The 19,447-nt window shown below is 37.9% G+C and overlaps 1 protein-coding gene across 1 annotated transcript in view; it reads left to right on the plus strand.

Moving 5' to 3' along the window:
- UNC80 (unc-80 homolog, NALCN channel complex subunit) overlaps nt 1–19,447 on the plus strand; it is a gene marked incomplete at its 5' end in the record, with an annotated part of 181,259 nt that overhangs the window by 19,004 nt on the left and 142,808 nt on the right. Inside the window, 7 exons of the mRNA XM_081341722.1 lie at nt 3,130–3,286; nt 4,111–4,412; nt 6,420–6,543; nt 8,503–8,576; nt 10,010–10,140; nt 15,982–16,243; nt 17,616–17,750. Coding sequence (XP_081197848.1) covers nt 3,130–3,286; nt 4,111–4,412; nt 6,420–6,543; nt 8,503–8,576; nt 10,010–10,140; nt 15,982–16,243; nt 17,616–17,750 — 1,185 coding nt within the window. The remainder of the gene's footprint in view (nt 1–3,129; nt 3,287–4,110; nt 4,413–6,419; nt 6,544–8,502; nt 8,577–10,009; nt 10,141–15,981; nt 16,244–17,615; nt 17,751–19,447) is intronic.

The following is a 19,447-nucleotide window of genomic DNA, read 5'->3' on the forward strand; positions in this document are numbered from 1 at the left end:
CCAAAGTAAAAACCATAATTGAATGGCAGCCCCCCCAAACCCACAAACAGCTCCAGAGCTTCCTATGGTTTGCCAACTTCTACCTTCAATTTATTCCCTCTTTTGCTGAGATTGCTCTACCTATTACAGAACTACTCAAAATAGGCAAGGGAGGGGGAAAACTGCGACCTGGCCAATCGCTAGCATGGACTATGAGTTGTCAGAAAGATTTTGAGAATTTATAAAGACTATTTGAGGCTGAACCAGTCCTAAAGCACCCCTGCCCAGGGGAGCCCTTTGTAATTCAGGCAGATGCCAGCGATGTGGCAGTCGGAGCGGTGTTATTGCAAAAGAATAAAAGTGGGGTCCTGCAACCTTGTGCTTACACCTATAAGAAATTTACTGAAAGCGAGAGGAGATGGACAGTCTGGGAGAAGGAGGCCTTCGCTATTAGGTGGGGGCTATTAAACTGGTGGCACTACTTAGAAGGGAGCAAGGTGCCTTTTGAAGTATGGACAGATCACAAAAATTTAGAGGCACTAAAAACTCCCTGAAAATTGTCCCCAAAACAAGTACAATGGGCACAGTACTTCAACCATTTTAACTTTACTCTAAAGTACATACCAGGAAGAAAAAACTTCCTAGCTGATGCGCTCTCCCGATTGCCACAGTACAAAAGCAAATGCAAAGAAGTTCACGAGGCAATTATCCCTGTTCCACAAACTGCGGCCCGACTCACACCTCGCAGGACCCCTAATCCTGATGACCCCGGGGTAAAGAAAATAAAGCGAGAACTCCTCACTGATCAATGGTTTAAAGACAATCATACATCCTTAACATGCAGGGATGGTCTGGCTTACAAGGGGGAAAAATTGTACTTGCCTGAAGCTCTTTGTCTTAATGCCCTTAAACACAGCCATGATGTCAAACAGGCTGGACATTTCGGATATCTAAAAACTCTACATCTCACTCGCCAGCAATTTTGGTGGCCGGGATTAAAACAAGATATAGAAAACTATGTCAAGAGCTGTATTGTATGTGCCACCATGAAAAGAATCCCAGGAAAGACCCCTGGGTTACTGCAACTGGTAGCCAAACCTTCTCAACCATGGGAAGAAATAGCTATAGACTTTATAGTAGACCTACCCAACAGTAGAGGAAATACTGTCATTTGGATTGTGATAGCCCTATTTTCGAAACAGGCTCACTTTATCGCCTGCAAAGGACTTCCATCGGCTCAACGCCTGACTGAGTTGTTCCTAAAACATATCTATCGACTACATGGCGCCCCTAAGTGAATAATTTTGGACAGAGGGGTGCAGTTCACAGCGAAATTTTGGAGAAACTTTCTTAAATTAATTGGATCATCTCAAGGCCTATCAACTGCTTTTCACCCGGCTACTAACGGAGCCGCAGAATCCGCCAACAAAATGGTGGAACAATACCTTAGATGCTACGTCTCTTACCAACAAACAAAATGGACCGACCTCCTCCCTTTTGCAGAGGTGGCTTACAATAATTCAGTACATAGCAGCACTGGCTACACTCCTTTCCGTGTAACCACAGGGAAAGAATTCAACCCCATACCAGAATGCCCTCAGTTACCTTTTGCTTCCCAGACTCTTGATCATTGGGTGAGGGGTTGGGAAGAAGTTTGGAAAAATACAAAGGTGGCTTTGAAAAAGACTTTTGAGACCTACAAAAAGCAAGCTGACAAAAAGAGAGCTCCCCAAAGAACATTCCAAGTTGGGGAAAAGGTCTATTTGTCGACCAAATACTTACGCCTTAAACTACCCAATAAGAAATTGGGACCGAAATTCTTGGGGCCTTCCCCCATTGTGAAAATCAGCCTGGTCACAGTAAAATTGAAACTACCCAGACTCTTGGGAACAATTCACCCGGTGTTCCATTGTAGCTTGCTGAAACCTTTTCGAGCCTCCACTTTAAGACCTCAGAGTCACAATGTTTCAGAGTCACTTGAAAAGCCCATACGTCAGAAACTTGACACCATGCCTATCATTTCTTTATCCTAGTCCCATCTGGTTATTGGAAATTACTCTTCCACATATGATCCGCTCAGTCTGAAAATAGGTGCAAACCTGCATTGCAATTGAATGAGTTGTTTTGCAGTTCCTACCAATCACAGTTTTAACAGTGTCCAATAAATCTAATATTCCCTGATAACATGATTAATTTGGAGGATTGCACAAAACCATACATATTATTAATGGATTTAAGAACCCTCACCCAAGGTGAACCACTTCCTATGTAGAAAAGGAAAAGCAAACATGCTTATATTGGAAAGATATGGGATCTGATAAGATTAAATAAATGTGATCTAAAATGTGATCTGTTGTCCAAATAACTCCTGAAACTAGGCAAACAGAACCCAATTAAAGAAATGAGTCAAAACATTATATCTATTCAGTGGAACAGTTTGCCATCAGAAGCTATGAGTTCTCCATCACTAGAGGTTTTTAAGAAGAGATTGGACAGTTATTTGTCTGGAATGGTATAGCTTCTCCAACTTGAGCAGGGCGATGGACTTGAAGATCTCCAAGGTCACTTCCAACTCTGTTATTCTGATTTATTGGGGAAAGTATCCAATGCTACATATTTGTGTATGGTAAAACATGTGATTCTTATCAGTGCATTCAAAGGGGAAAGCAGCAGCAGATCAATTTGTGAGTCCATCAGGGTAGCAATGCCACCATTAAAATCTTTCCTGCTTACTTTATTCTTTAGAAATATCCTTGACCAAACAATAAAATCATGAATGTGAGCATAAGACAAAATTGAGCAAGTGTAATTGCTGGGATTGTAAGACAAGCACTCAAGCAAGGATAATAAACATATGTACCATTTAACCCATAGAGCCATGGGTCCAAAAGCCATGATCCAATCAGTTCTCTGATATACCTACATAAAATTTAAAAGATAAATGCATCTGCTCTATTCTTTGCTGATATTTGCTGCAACAAACAGCAGGGGAAAATGTCACATGAGAGAGCTGCCTATAGTAGAAAGTACTTAATTCTTTTAGTAGCTTTATGTTTGGCCAAAAGCAGCAAAGTGCATAAAAAAGAGAATATAGTGAAAGTTTCAAAAACCTAAACTAAGGTTTTTTTTCCTTCTCTCATTTCATTTTAGTCCTTTGAAAGAGTTTTGGTTGAAAACAAGCTGCATGGCCTTTCACCAGCTCTTTCTGAAGCCATCCAGAGCATTTCACGCTGGGAATTGGTTCAAGCTGCCTTACCACATGTCCTTCACTGCACAGCCACTCTGCTTTCCAACCGGAACAAGTTAGGTCAGTGCACATCTGAGATTTTAAACACAGCTGTGGTTAGACATTACTGTATCCCATCAATTATTATCAAAATAACAGTTCAGATTAAGGTTCTATACTTGCATTTCAGTTCCCTTTGAAAAAGGGAGGGAGGGAGGGAGTTCTTTCATGCACATTTGATTTTGTGCAAATTATGTCACAGTAAATAGTGAGGGCAAGATTAACTAATTTGTATAGGAAAGGGACTGCAATGATGAAAGGAGAAGAATGGTGTCTTAAAGGGTTTGATCATGGAGAGTCTTGTCATAGGAAGCAGCTTCCTGGAACATGGAAGGATGCAGTCAATCACAAAAATGTGATAGAAAGACAGCTGGATTTTAAAGCCTACGTGATAACACTAGAAATATTGTCAGCAGTAAAAGTCCTCAGGAATCCAATAATTGCTTATATTTTTACAGGAGAGATTAAAATATAATTAAAAGCATGTTTTCAATAGAAAAACACATGTCTTATCCATTCGTCAATACAATGCAATGTAAATACAAGATAAAGTCCAAGAAACATTGTTTAGATAGATACCTTCTGAAATATTAACTGGTTTTAGAAGTAGCTTTAGGAACAATTTAAAGTAGAACAGTTCATATATTACCATGTCAAAGAAAATGTAATAGCCAAGTACAGTGTCTTTTTAGATGAGCAACGTGGGCAACAAATAAAGAGATTTATTTAGCTGACTGTTGGTTATGTACAGTAGCATGAGCTTTGCATTAGGTAAACAGGTTGAGCAGAGCTTCTTTTTGAGCTGCAACATCTAATCATAGTCCTCACAATTTTTTTTCATCTAGGACATCAGGACAAACTTGGTGTTGCTGAGACAAAACTCCTTCACACTCTGCATTGGATGTTGCTAGAAGCACCTCAAGACTGCAGCCATGACCACTTTGGATCAGGAGACAGAGGGTCAAGCTGGAGAGGAAGCAGCAGTGCTTTTATCCACCAGATTGAAAACCAAGGATCTCCAGGGCAATCAAGATGTGACAGTACCAATGAAGAAGAAGAAAACAGCAGAAGGAAGTTCTTTCAGAATTCAATGGCCACTGTCGAGCTTTTTGTGTTCTTGTTTGCTCCTCTGGTTCATAGGATTAAAGTGAGTGCCTAAAGTCTAGCAAGTGGTTGTAAGGGGTGTAAGGGAGATGGAATATTTTGCTATCATAAGTAACAACTACAGTTTTACACATCTGTTGTCTTGATGTTTGATGGATGTAGTATATGGCATGCAAGAAACACTTAGTCTGATTTTTTTCTACTATCATCTTTCCATCTGTGTTGTATTCATTAGGGAATTTATTTATTTATTTGATTTATATATGGAAGAATGTGAGGTGGTTGCAAGATTTTTTTCTTTTAGTGTAGCCAACTATCTAGCTTCAAACTCATCCAGCTTCCAGATGTTCTGCCTGCCATAAACAGAACATCTTTAGAAAAAAATGGTATCCTTTAGTCGTTGAGGCCACTTGGAATTTTGTCTGTGTCCTCAGGGTCACCTGAGTAGTGTAAATGTGTGTGGAGCCTTCTTGGAACTGCTGAAAGGACTGTGTTGTGGATTTGTACTTTCTGCAGGATGTTTTCTGCCCTGTGCCCCTTCAATGTGGACATAGGTGCAGGCTGTGTTGTCTCCATCTCAAACTAAAATCATAGTAAAGGGACACAGGACAGAAAACAACCTGCAGAAAACACAGCTCCACAACACAGTCCTTTCAGCAGTTCCAAGAAGTCTCCACACCCATTTGCACTACTCAGGTGACCCTGAGGACACAGACACAATTCCAAATGGCCTCAATGATTCTCTAAAAAAATACAAATAACCAGCTGTATGCAGGGAATATAAATACTTCCATTTCCCATATCCAATCAGAGCTGAAGAAGCTTTTTGGATGAGAAATGAAACGTTGTCCAGTTATCTCTTGAAAAAACACCTTTGGGACAAAAAGATGTTAATATTACTGGACATATGTTCTTGTTTTCCACAAACAGCATCTTGATATTCTTGCATTATCTCTATAACTGAGCTGTGACTACTGTTACTCCTTCCTTATTATCCCTATTATCCAAACTAGTGTGAATCTGCTGCTTCTAGATCCATCATCTTCATACAAGACCCTGTTTACTTCTACTTGGGCTCATTTGTGCTATTCATATGGAGACTGGAAAGTTTAAATTCAACTCTTCAAAGCATGCTGAGGATTATGAAAAAAGCCATGAATTGTTCTCAATTTTGCCTCTAAAGAGGACTCATTCTTTTTCCTACTGAGCCTTAGTCATAGTTGAGGCATTTAAAGTGACAAAGTACCCTTGGAGCTTCTGATCATTTTTTCTGTTTATGGTTTGGAGGGTGAAGGTTATGCAACATGGCCTTGTTCACATGACACAATTAGCAGTGCCAGGATGTCCATAAACTCCCACATGCAATTAACTGATCCACTGATTACCCCTTAAGTAGTTTGTTTTAGTTCCAAACACACTGAGACTAAAATAAGGTCTTCCAAACTTCTCTGTCTCTTTTGAGTCCTAAAGAAGTTCACCAAAGTGGGTCTTTTATACTGTAGCTATTCTGTCTCTGCTATTTTCTGGCTTCCTCTTCTTCATTGGAGCTGCATTGGAGATCAAAATGGGCAGAAAAGACTGAGATGAGCACCATTTCCATGAAGCTCTAGTGGCAGTAGTGGTCCCATGCCTGCTTTCATTTTTAATCAGTAAAAGTGTTGCCTTCCAGAGGATGCATTGCCTGTACTGAAAAGACTGCCAAAATATGAGCATTACAGGATACACATATTTTTTCTTTTTTTACTGGACAATGTAACTAAAGTGGGGAGAGTGAGATGGTGGAGTAATCTTGCTTCATCTTAATGTTTAATTTTTGCTTAAATTTTAATTAATTACATTAGGTTTTAATTAGATTTTCTAATTAAAAGGCTAGCTAATCTGGCCTTTTGCTAAAGTCAGATTAGCAGTTTATCTGAATGCTAATTTGGAGCCATGGATAGTTTATATGTGAAAGAAAAACTAATCAGTTTTAGAATTGGAAAGATCTACACATACTGTATATCCTTTTTCCTTAGAATAATTCAACAATTTGCTGTATTCTTATTTTTAGGAATCTGATCTGACCTTTCGTCTTGCCAGTGGTCTTGTCATTTGGCAGCCAATGTGGGAACATAGACAGCCTGAAGTCACTGCCTTTACTGCCCTTGTTAAGCCCATCAGAAATATAATCACAGGTTTGTGTGTGCATACATGTTTGTGTCTGTCTGTGCATGCATATATTGAGTGCACGCTAAATCAATATCTTTTCCATCTATATGCACACTGCAGTTATTATGACTGTTGAATCAGTATAGATTTACAGTATTCTCTGCATGGTTTTTTTGAAATGACAGCAGTGAAGAGAGGCTGTCTATTGCCTGAACTATTTTTACAAACAGAATTCCTAGCACTAACAGTTAAGCTATTCTGCCTCTCTATTTTTAATATATTATTTTCCTGGTAAAACAAGAAAGAAGTCAAAATTGTTGAGAAAACTATCTCTCTGATTTTTTTAAGTAAGTCTAATGACAGAGGTGGATTGCAATTAGAGGATAAACTTATGAGTTATTAAAATATAAGTGCCCTTTAAAATATAACCTTGAGTCAGATTGAGGTTAGATGAGACTAAAGGTTATATGAGACTAAAGTACTAAATTACTTGACATGTTGCCCCTTTCCTAGAATTTGACAGGGAACATGTTTACATTCTTTATGTACTCATACTGATGGCATGAGTATAGCTTTGTTAAGAACCCTGGCAAAGTGCGATACTGTATGGGAATTCATTTGAATTAAAGGTATAGTGGAATAATTGTATTTCTTTAATTCATTGATTATATCAGTAACACAGAGTTCTCTGGCCTGGCTACTCCATGAACTCCCAGAAATATAGGAGAGCGTAAATACTCTTATGGTTAGTTAATATTAATGTTGTAAATGAATAAAAAGCCCCCCCCCTCATTTCATGTAATCAATGGGTTTTTCTTCAAGTCCATTGCATGAGTAGGTAGCAGATGAGCTTAAAGGACATGGGGCAAGTTGAGGAGCACAAGTTCTGCCAATCTTTTACATGTTGCAATATCTTCTATCAAAAGTAGCTATCTCATTTAGCCTAATGGTAGAGAAATATATGGAGGACTAAAAATGGGAAATATCAGGATGCTATCAACTGCTGTCAGTGATTATGTCCCAGCATCTTAAGTATAGTATTAATAATGTAATGTAACTTATAATCACAATAAAGTTGTTTCCTAGCTTCACCCAAAAAACAGAGACAAACTTCATATGCTGTGAACCAATGTTTATTTTTATAGTAATAGTAATAAGGCCCAGAACTTATATCTAACAACTCATCTCCTCAAAAATCCTAGTGTCAGAATCCATTTATATCACATTCATAAATGTATGTTTAAAACATTATCCCCCCCCCTATGGATTCTGCCATCTCCCGAGGAAGGAGGAGCATATGTGGATTCAGCCTGCCTTAGGTTATTTCAAAGGCCAAGGGAACCTTTTGAACTGGGGGGAACAGAAGGGAGGGTTAGAGAAGAAGGCATCTGGCCTGTGTCTTCATTTAAATCTGTAGAGGAAGAAGGCAATAACCATAAAGATTCGAAGTTCCTTTTTTTCCCACGAAAGGGATGACACAAAGTAGAAGGATGGGGGCTGATCAAATGGGGTTGAGGGAAGGGGGGTTGAACCGGGTACCCTTTATAAAATTTCAATTTGTAAAACAATACTAAGTCCTGTCTTGTATTCCCACAACCAAGCATGTCCTAGTAAAGATTTCTTTTGGACTAGAACTGACTCCAAGAGTTTTTGTTTTCCTAAGACGTGGATTGGGGTGGGTCCTGACACCTAGTTACCATAAATCACTTCTTATAGATTCTTAAGAAGCTGAGAACTGCACCTACCAATTTTAACTCTGATCTCACACATAATACTCTCTGTCCAATGTTTACAATAAAATGCAATTAGAATTAGAATCTGTAATCCTAGATTCTCTGATATATAGTTCTGTATTGATTAAAGAGGATAACTAGTTACTCATATATGATTAAGAAGAGTGGGTCATTTAAAGTATAGTTTGCTATCAGAATTGCTAAAGCTTGATTCATGAAGCTTCTGTACTAACAAGCCGTTGAATTTGCCAGCAAAGAGGAGTTCTCCAATCAAAAACCAGGGTCTTACATGTGAATCTCCTAATCTGGATGCTGAGCATACAGAGGTAATCACTGAGGCTATATTGTTTTAGGGGGAGTAATGGGAATAAATGGTGGGAGCAGGGTAAGCAGACAGAACAAGCTTCCAAACAGAAGTTGCCACCTGGGCTCTTGATTAAGTGTACATTAAAAATGGCAGTTCTATTGTAGCAATTGGCAGAAAATTCAATATAATGTCCCTGTATAAATATTTATTGAAATTGGAACAGCAATATCTACAAAAAAGGGGGCTTTTGTTTATATGGTTCCTTGGCTTTTTCCATGAACCACCTTTTGCCCTGGGCTCACTGATAAGACAACACCAGGAACTGTGAAATAAATTAAGCAAGTCAGCCCTCCTTGCTACCAAGAACTGAAGATTTAGGGAAAGTTGCACAGATTTTATGTCAAGGTGCTGAAGGGCCCATAAACAATTTCATTCAGTGCCTGATGGTTTCCAGGGCACTGAGTATTTGTTTTTTGTTTTACCACTTGTGTTTTGTTTGCACCTGGGGTGGTAATTTTTCATCTAGGTTATATTATCTCCCAGTACAGGTGAAGGGCTTATAGCACAGAATGCCTTGCTGTCATAGTGGTAGGAAACCTGGCACTCATATGCACCAGTGTCCCTGCGGAAATTCCTTTGAGGCTTCCAGGCTCTGTATCTGACATTAAAACTAACAGATAAATAAATAGGAAGCTGGAATGCTATAAAACACAGTAGCCATCACTAGCATCATCTCAAGCATTCTTAGAAAATAAGAATGTTTAGTAATAAAAGAATGATTGACTGCACCGCAGTGGGTGGTGTGCAAGTGTCCCCACCTAGCCAGAAAAAAAGGAACAAATTAACCAGGACTGTCAGAAAACATCTTGTGAGGGTGGAGGGGATGACAGGGGGTAAGCATAATACCTGGCCTTCCTGTAAGTATTTGTGACTGGTCATGTCTGCTGCCACTTTGTGAGTAGTTTGTCCTCCCCCAACAGCCATTGTATGAGCATGTTTACAATATGTCCTCCAAAGAAAATGAGTAAGCATTTGAACATTTTATTTAAAAATGGCTTTCTCTTGATGGTTTTGTTTTTTTAAGTGACATATAATAATTATACGCATTCAAAATGCAACAGATTGCATGATCCTTCACCTGCTGTTGGAAGTGATATAGCATAAGTGTGATTTAATAATCCCAGGGAGAACTGGGACCTGATTTACAGTACTTACAAATTCTTTTCTTTCCATGTCTCATCATGTCCATTTGTTTGCATTCTACAAGCTCTAAAAATAATTACAATTTACCTATAAGACTGGGAGATGCAATTTTTCTTCAATCCTAACTTACAGAAACTTTCAAGACAATATCTGGTGGGTTTTTTGCTTGAATTAGTAGTCACAATGGGGTTGATCTCAGGGTTTATCTACACAGTCTATAGTTTAACCTTGTCTCTTCCTGGCCTGCAGATAGTGTGTGAATCAACAGAACCAGACTCCATTCCACCAAGACGAGCCTTCCTGGGCTGCTACCGTGGAAATTCCATTGATGGGAGCATCTCATCCCAAGCATCTCAAGAGAAAGGAACACCCTATCCTCGGTAGGCATTCTTCTACAAGGTTGAAATTCATCCGTTTCAGTTCAATTAGTTACAAAGAGTAAGTTATGAAATCAGAAAGTTACTTCTGTTAAAGAGAACCAGTTTGGCGTAATGGTTAAGGCACCAGGATAATTCTGTTCTCCTTTGCTTTCCTTTATTCTATATCATCTTTCTGTCCAAAGTCCTACTGGAAACCCTAAGATTATAATGTGTTTAAAGTGCAGGTTTTTCACTGCCTTTTTTCATTTTGAGCAGAGATTGACTTAGTACAGTAATATAGCTGTATTCAACCAAAGGTCCTGCCAGGATCACGGGACTATAATCATTAGACTCCTCAATTTCCTAGTCATTGTGGAATTGTAGTCTTGAACACCTTAGAACACTTTGTCACACTTCAAAAGCTGAACAGAAATCATTTTGTTCATAAAATACTTAAAAAAAATAAAGATAATGGTTTGTTTTGTATGAACTGGGGAAGTTCTTTATATAGACCCTGAAATGAAACACATCTAATGCTTACATTTCCTGCCTTTATCTATCCACTGGATGCCTTATTTGATATGACAAATGTGTGACCAACCCTGTTTATCTGGTTCCAGGACCCATAGTTACGTAACACAGTGTTATTGATGAAATTGTAGAAATGTGGCACCTATTGTTTTCTAGTGAGAAGTCAAAAGACATATTAATTGTGCCTTACATATATAGAAAGGAACAACATACACATGCCTGGCAGATGGTTAAAAAGAATTAGGAAATCAAATTGGTATTTTCTATGTATTGGGTCCTTCCCCCCGCTCTCAAATATGCAGGTTTAAAATACAACAAAGCATTCAGTGTCTGAAACTGAGCTGGGTGGTCACTATGGCAATGGAGCTGCAGGCAGGGTCTCAAGCCTGCGTCATTAATTTCTCTTCATTTGCTGAACTCATTGATCACTCCAAATGGAACTGGAGAGGGTGTTGCCTAGCAACAAGCAGGAACAGAATAAATGTTGTTTGCTCTACTTACTGATCCAGCTTTTTATACAATTATTTCTGTCCTTGAAGATAAAATTCAAACAATCATAACATTCTGGTCTTTGGGGAAAGTGTGCAATCACTGACTCAGTGAGCTTAGTGTGCAATTAAAATTAAGTAGAAAAAAATTGTACATTTTAAAAATTGCTTTAAGAGAGAGGGGGAAAGAGAAATAGAAGTGGAAAAGTGGGCACTATGGGAGCAAAAATAATTTAGAAAAAGCCAACACCACTGACTCAAACCAAATGACTTCCAGACCTACTTTGTTGTATTTAATGCAGGAGACAGAACAGAACTATTGCTAAAAATGAAGCCAAGACCCTTCCCATAATTTCAGAGGAATTACATAATAACTTACTACTTGTACTAACAAAGGTGTGTTACCAGACTGCTTGTGTCCCATAGAGAGAAGTCAAAACATATACCAATGATAAAGCTGCAAGTCAGGAAGATTAAAACTGCCATCATCATATAACTGCTTAATTTAGATAAATAAATTGTAGGAGTTTGTCCTTGCAGTATTCAATTTCCTAATATCCTACATATCTCTTTGAAACAACATAAGGATGTTTACCTAGAAATGCTGCTAATTAAATATAACAATGTTGAAGCAATATAAATGTTTACCAAATGTATTTCTTCCAGTAATTCAGCTGAATTTTTATCCATCTATTTATGCTAATTTTTCTTTGAGCTAAGAATCTGATATATTTACAAGAACACATGAAAAAAAATTCACTGAAATAATTATTCGTAGATTTAAAAGAATTCAGGCAATAAGTGGAATACCTATTTTTATAAATCTGAATAAACTTAATAGAGTTTGTAGGAAGCATAGAAATATATGACAAAGTATCATATATTGATAGTCCACTCGTTCATTGACTGTTCAAAGTTGCAACAGTACTGAACAAGGAGAATTTATGACCAGTCCTTAAAGTTATGACCATTTCAGCAAACCTTTGGTCGTATGATTATGATTCAGCCACTTAGCAACCGGCTCGCATTTACAAGAGTTATAGCATCCTTCGGTCTCATGAGTACCATTTGTGACCTTACCTGCTGGCTTCATACAAGCAAAGTCCATGAAGAAGCCAGTAGGAGGTTGCAAAGACAATTTGGTCCTCCTGAGGGATCTCATACTCCATTGCAACCCCTACCTGCCTGCACTGTAATGCACACCTGCCTGCAGACCCACCACCAGAATGCCTGCACACACATCCCATACTCCTAGTATGGGAGTCCTTCTGCTTAACAATCCACACAGTTCTGGGGGTTATGATGGCAATGGGGATTGCAATGATTGCCGTCACTAAGGAATGTAGTCATGTGACATTGCACTTTATGACCACATTGCTTAGCAGTAGAAATTCTGGTTCCAATTGCCAGTGTAACCCAAGGACTAAATGAGTTTGTCATGCTACTCAGTTAATTGAATACTCTCTTAAATTGCCAAATAGTACAATGATAGCAATAGCTCTTGTTTTCATAAATTTAACATTATCTATTCTTTTTTTAAGAGATGCCTAATGGTGAATAAACAAGGCATAAGTCATAATATTAGGAACAGTTATATTGCATAAAAACACATCAATTTCTTCAATATTGACTAAAATCATTATGTATTTTATCCTGGTAATACTTAATAGTAATAATAAGATGACATTGTTGTAATCTAGGTCTATCTAAGGTGTGTAGGAAATAGCTAACCCCCCCCCTTTTTAAACATATTGCTATTTGTTTATTTGTATTGTGGACCACACATTTGTAGTTGGCTTGGGAAACTTTTTTTTCTGCATAAGGCATGTCAGAAATTGGAACATTGAATGTAACTATTTCAATCAACGGTAATTTATCTGATCTTTCAATTTGCTCAAAAAGCCTTTGCTGTACAATTCATTAGGTATTCTGTTACAGGGACACACTAGGAAATTCTTATTTAGCACAGCAAAACATTTTGTATAATTCTGATGGAAGTAATTTGGAATGGTGCCTTAGCTTTCTTCCCCAAATAGTCTCACTGTTACATTTTTCTTACATTTTTGTTTCTCTGTGAAAGATAATGTGACTGTATATTTATCTTACATTCTATTTATAAGGGGGGGAAATTCAAATTTTCTTTCATCTGTTTATCAGTTTGTACCCGTTTCATAAAAGTGGATCCTTTAATGAATCATATATTATCCAGAAAAAATTGGGATGACTGTTTCTTACAATAGTCACAATGAATACTTAAATTTATTCATCTATTCAGTGTGTGAGATATGAATAAATAAGCTACTTGAGAACAAGGTAGTTTTTAGAGTAACTATCCAAGCTTTCGGTAGGGACGCGGTGGCTCAGCGGGTTAGGACGCTGAGCTTGTCGACCAGATGGTCGGCAGTTTGGCGGGTCAAATCTCAAGTGCCACGTAACAGAGTGAGCGCCTGTTACTCGTCCCAGCTTCTGCCAACCTAGCAGTTCGAAAGCACGTAAAAAGGCAAGTAGAAAAATAGGGACCACTACGGTGGGAAGGTAACAGCGTTCCGTGCGCCTTTGGCGTCTAGTCATGCTGGCCACATGACCACAGAGACGTCCTCAGACAAGCGCTGGCTCTTCGGCTTTGAAACGGAGATGAGCACCGGCCCCTAGAGTCGGAAACGACTAGCACACATGTGCGGGGGAACCTTTACCTTACCTTTACCTATCCAAGCTTTCATAGGATGTCATGTTTAGGGTAAATTTGGGCTCTAGTTGCTTGTGACATACTGGCTCAAATGTACCACACTGACTAGTATTGTCCATACCATTATCAGAGAATATTATAAAGGACATGGGAACAACAAAGTTTGCTAACCCTCTTTCTAGCTTTTCTATCTGATTGATCAAAACCATGAAGAGAGTGGAAGTCAAATCTATGTACTTAATAGGTGATAACTAAGCCTTACAGATTATTCAAACTTGGAATAAAAGAGTACATTGTAAATAGCATTAATAAATGAAATGAAATGAAATGAAAATAGAGAGGTTGAGCATAAAAAAGGAAAGTTGTAATAGATCTGAATGAAGTGGCATCCAGCAATACATGCTAGGAAGTGAAGGTGTAGGTGTAATTATGGGAGGCAAGTGTTAAAATTTGTGTTAGGAAATACGAATTAATGCCATCTAGACTGTTATGGGAGCATATGAAAACAGGAATCCATATGTCGGTGATACTCGCATGATATGCTGCAATGAATTGTGATAATAGAAGAACCAGAACTGAGTAGCAACATTGTGAGTGAATGTCTACGGGGGAAAATATATTGCTACTGACAGGAATGGATGGGCAGGATCAAGATGATAGCATTCATAAAATATGAAAAGGCCATTTGAAGACCCTCCAATGAATAACAGTGGTGACTATTTGATGAGTTTCTCTTTAGTTTCAAATACATGGTCTAAACATAACTTTATGTTTAAGTACATATAACAAAAATGGATATAAAACTAAAAAGCATTATTGCTTTAGTTGTTTGTGATGAATGACTAAGAGAATTAACGAAGAATTCAAGCGTGTGAGAGGTTTAGAATGTGGGTGAGAGAATTTTATTGCAGTATTGAAAATGGATTTTGGAGGCAAATGAAAAATAAAGGAAAGGAAAAAACCTGAAAGAAACAAAAGTGAAAGGAAAATATTAACAGGGATGGAGGTCTGTAGTTACAACAATATAATTTTATATATTTGTATAAAAGTATTAGAAGATAGATTTGTCTCCTGTCAGAATGACTGGAAAGCAGGCAATAAAGAAAGAAGACATGAAAGCTACTGGGAATGGAGTGGGGGAAAAATGAAGCAGGGTGCCACAGAAGTATGTGGAGCTAATGAGAAGGATGAACGTGTTTGGTGGCATGGTAAAATGAAAAAAAAATGAACGAGGGGAAAAAGCTATATCATGATGTAGTGATTGTAAATGCATGGGGCTGGGTGGGGTGCAGGTACATATATATATACTGATGCAAAAAGCAGAATGAGAGAAAGAAATTGTATCATTTATTTATTTATTTATTTATTGAATTTTTATACCGCCCTTCTCCCGAAGGACTCAGGGCGGTGCACAGGGCAATAAATATTAAAAAACAATGTATAAAAGTTAAAAAAACAAATAATTTATGCCCGATATATACAATAGTTAAAACCAAGTTAAAAATTATGAGTTTATGTTGCTACAAATGTGGGAAGTATGATCATGTCTATATTCAATTTTATGAATCTTTTGCGGTGGGACTTTATCCTCAGAGTGGCCCATGGGAGTGTAGTCCTAAAAAGCCAACAATTCTTTGGCAATCTAAGAAGAGTACATTCATGTGTAAATTTAAGACCAGTCCTTTAGTTGTGCTTGGGCCCTTGGTTTTCAAGCATAATTTATAAGCTAGTACTTTGACCTGTTTGAAACTTACTTAATGTAATTATCACATGTGGAGGATCTGAAATGTGTGCCCAGTGGAGATGACAGGAGAATTGGGCAGGTTTTCACGGAATCCAAAGAGGAGCTGTTTCTTCCCAACAATGCTTAAATTCATGCCCAGGATCAACTGAGCCCCTTTCATTCTTCTTCACTCTCCTAAGTCTTGGAATAAAAGCTACATTTCATATTAAATAATTTGTGTTCCCTTTTTCAAAATAAGGGGGTTTGGTCACATAATATACCACATTTGGGGATCGTCTGTTAAGATCATGCTGATATTAACAACTCTATACAGGATGAAAAAACAGACTGTTATCTGGGGGTCCAAATCTTGATTGTTGCTTGAATCCTCAACTGGTTGGATTAATGTGCTTTTTTTTTGCTCTTTGTAACAGGGTGTCTTTGGTGATCCCACCATGCCAAAAGTCGCGCTATGCCACTTACTTTGATGTTGCTGTATTACGATGCCTGCTTCAGCCACACTGGTCTGAGGAAGGCACACAATGGTCCTTGATGTATTATCTTCAGCGGCTGCGCCACATGTTAGAAGAAAAGCCAGAGAAATCATTTGACCCAGAATTCCCACCATTGCCAAGGCCACGCAGTAGTTCCATGGTGGCTGCTGCTCCCTCACTAGTCAATACTCACAAAACACAGGTAAGGCCACACCTGGAATACTGAATCCAGTTTTGGTCACCAGATTACAAAAAAGATGTTGAGACTTTGGAAAAAGTGCAAAGAAGAGCAACTAACATGATTAAAGACCTGGAGATTAAAACATATGAAGAATACTTGCAGGATTGGGGTTTGGTTAGTCTAGAGAAAAGGAGGACTGTGTATGTGTATGTGGGGGGGGGAACATGATAGCAATATTCCAGTATTTGAGGGGCTGACACAAAGAGGAGGGGGTCAATTTATTTTCCAAATCACCAGAAGGCAAGACAAGAAACAATGGATGGAAACTAATCAGGAAGAGAAGCAACCTGGAATTTAAGGAGAAACTTCCTAACAGTGAGGACAATTAACCAGTGAAACAGCTTGCCTTCAGAAGTTGTGGGTGCTTCAACACTGGGGTTTTTTATGAAGGGACTGGACAGTCACTTGTCTGAAATGGCTTGAGCAGGGGGCTGGACTAGAAGACCTTCCAGGTCCCTTCCAGCTCTATTCTGACTGATTGGTTGATTGATTGATTGAAAATCAGGCAATTGGGTGGCTAATATTTCCAGTTTTAAGTATTAAGACCTGGTCAAAAGTTCAGTTGCAAGCTAGGATTGTAGTTCAGGTTTAACTCTGTATGACTGAACAAAGTAGTCATTATTATGATTAAAATTCTAGACATACATACTGAGCTTTACTTATTGTAGATTGTTGATGTCTCTTTACTTCTCTTTTACTCCTGATGTATTTCTATACATGGGTGATTATGCTAAAAGAACCTAAATAAAATAAGAAGCAAAAGATCATGGACATCATTATACTTATAAGGAACTCTTGATATTTGTATGGAAACAGAGGAAGTGTTGATTAAAATTTTTCTGTATTATCAAACATGAGAATCAATGAAGAACATTTAATGAGAGAGAGAGAGAGAGGAAAAAAAAGATACAGATAGAAGTGCAAATAAGCAGATATTTAGGAACAGCAAGAACTTTAGTTAAATCCTGAAGTCTGCAGAAAAATAAGGCTTTCAAGAAACAAGACCTGAAATGAGGATCCCAAAGTAGCCAGGGAAGATTGTTCTCTGTACTTTCTAGAGAACACTGCTAGATTATAGAGAGAAAACTGGAATATGGACAGAAGGATGTCTGCAGTGATAGGAAACTGATGCAAAAAACACTGCAAACTTTTGAATATGACTAAACTATTTTTTATTCATATTCAAAAACCTTACAGTTCAAGCACTACCACAAGGTCCCAATTCTCTATCATCCAAAGGAAACAAATGCTGACAGTGTTCACGAAAAGGAAAAAAAAATACCTTTTTTCCTAGTCAGGCTCATGTTTTTCTTGTCTCTCTTGGGGAGTGTAGGATCTCACAATGAAATGTAATGAGGAAGAAAAATCATTAAGTACTGAAGCTTTTGCCAAAGTATCCTTAACTAACCTGCGGAGACCAGCAGTTCCAGATCTCTCCTCTGATTTGGGAATGAATATATTTAAAAAGGTAAAATCATGATGTTTTAAAGTTCATGTGTGATCCCTTCATGAAACACCAACTGCATTTTACTAGAGGGAGGTCTAATATTGCAGCTGGATTTAGCCTTATATTTGTGGTTGCTCTTTTCACAATGGGGCACAATTAAGATCTATGACCAGTACAGGTCTGTGGCCAATAAGAGATGGCAGACCTCTGCCTAAAGATCAGGAGGACCCCAAGCAGTAAACACATTGCTTTTCATTTTGGGAAAAAAACATACTGGGAAACCATGGAACAAACTCCCATCTAATGAAACAAACCAAACTAAAAGCAATTGCAAGGAAATTGTTATTTTTTCTAATCAAAGTCGCCTTCACAAAGCCATCTCCTGCAGTTGATAGGAAGAACAACTTGGGGGGAAGGGGGGAGAAGAGGTTTTTTTAAATAGCAAAATGGTCTGCAGGGAGACCATTTTCTTCAGGCTGCTTTTCATTAAGAAAAAGTCAGGAGATTGTTAAGTGCAACTGCTGTACTTTCTTTAACTTGTCGCACAGCCTTTTGAATGTCCTCAAGTATATTTTGGTAATTGTTTGTGACAGTGCAACGATGCCAAAATGAAACTGGATATTTAAGAGTGCTCCAGAGGACAACGTTACTTTGAGACATTGTGGAAGTATTCTAATGCTTCCATGCAATATAGAGAAAATCAGAATATTTTCTTATGTGTTAAAAGGTTCTGTTCACTAATTTCACAAATACATAATCAGTTCCAGTTACTGAATCCAACTCCAGATGCACATAACCTAATATTTTAAGGTCTTTTTTATTGCAAATTTTATTATTTAAAACTTTGGACAAGGTGTCTTACATCATTTTTGTGTTTTATATACATTTTATGTACATATCATTTATATACAATTATACGATATTCAATCTTATCAACCAACTTATTCTAGTAATGTGTGAAATCAGCATCCTGTATATCTCTATTGAGACCTTCCTTTCTGTTCCCACCATAGGTAAAACTTATTCCAAATTTTGTAATAATCTGACTCATCTTTATTTTTTATTTCCAAAGTTAACTTGTCCATTTCTGCACACGCCCAAATTTTATTTATCACTTCACTCTCATCAGTTATTTCACTATTTTTTCCATTTCTGGGCGAACGTCATTCTTGCTGCTGTGATGATGTGTATCATTATATCTAACTCTTCTTTGGTATGTTTCTCTGTTGTTATGCCAAGCAGGAAAAATTCTGGTCTATAATGTACTCTCCATCCTGATATTTCTTCTAGCCATATCCATATCTTTTGCCAATACTTTTGCGTCTTATTACAGGACCACCAAACATGAAAATAAGTGCCGAATTCTTCGGAACATTTCCAACAACTAGGGGATATTGTTTTGTACATTTTGGCTAATCGTGCTGGAGGGAGATGCCACCGATAAAACATTTTATATAAATTTTCTTTGTAAGCTGAGGCCAGCATTATCTTTTTATTTCTATCCCAAAGAGTTTGCCATATATCCAGATCGATACCATGTCCCAAATTTTTAGCCCATATCAGCATTGGTTGTTTAACTTGTTCCTCAATCATTTTATACCCCAATAGCAGTCTATACAATTTCCTTATTTGTTTCTCATCTGGCCCCAATAAGATTTTATCCAATGCAGTTTCTTTAATATTTATCCCCCACTCTTTCTTATCTTTCCCATATCGTG

The sequence above is a fragment of the Vipera berus genome (genome assembly GCF_964194415.1).
Source record: "Vipera berus genome assembly, chromosome: 1".
NCBI lineage: Eukaryota > Metazoa > Chordata > Lepidosauria > Squamata > Viperidae > Vipera > Vipera berus.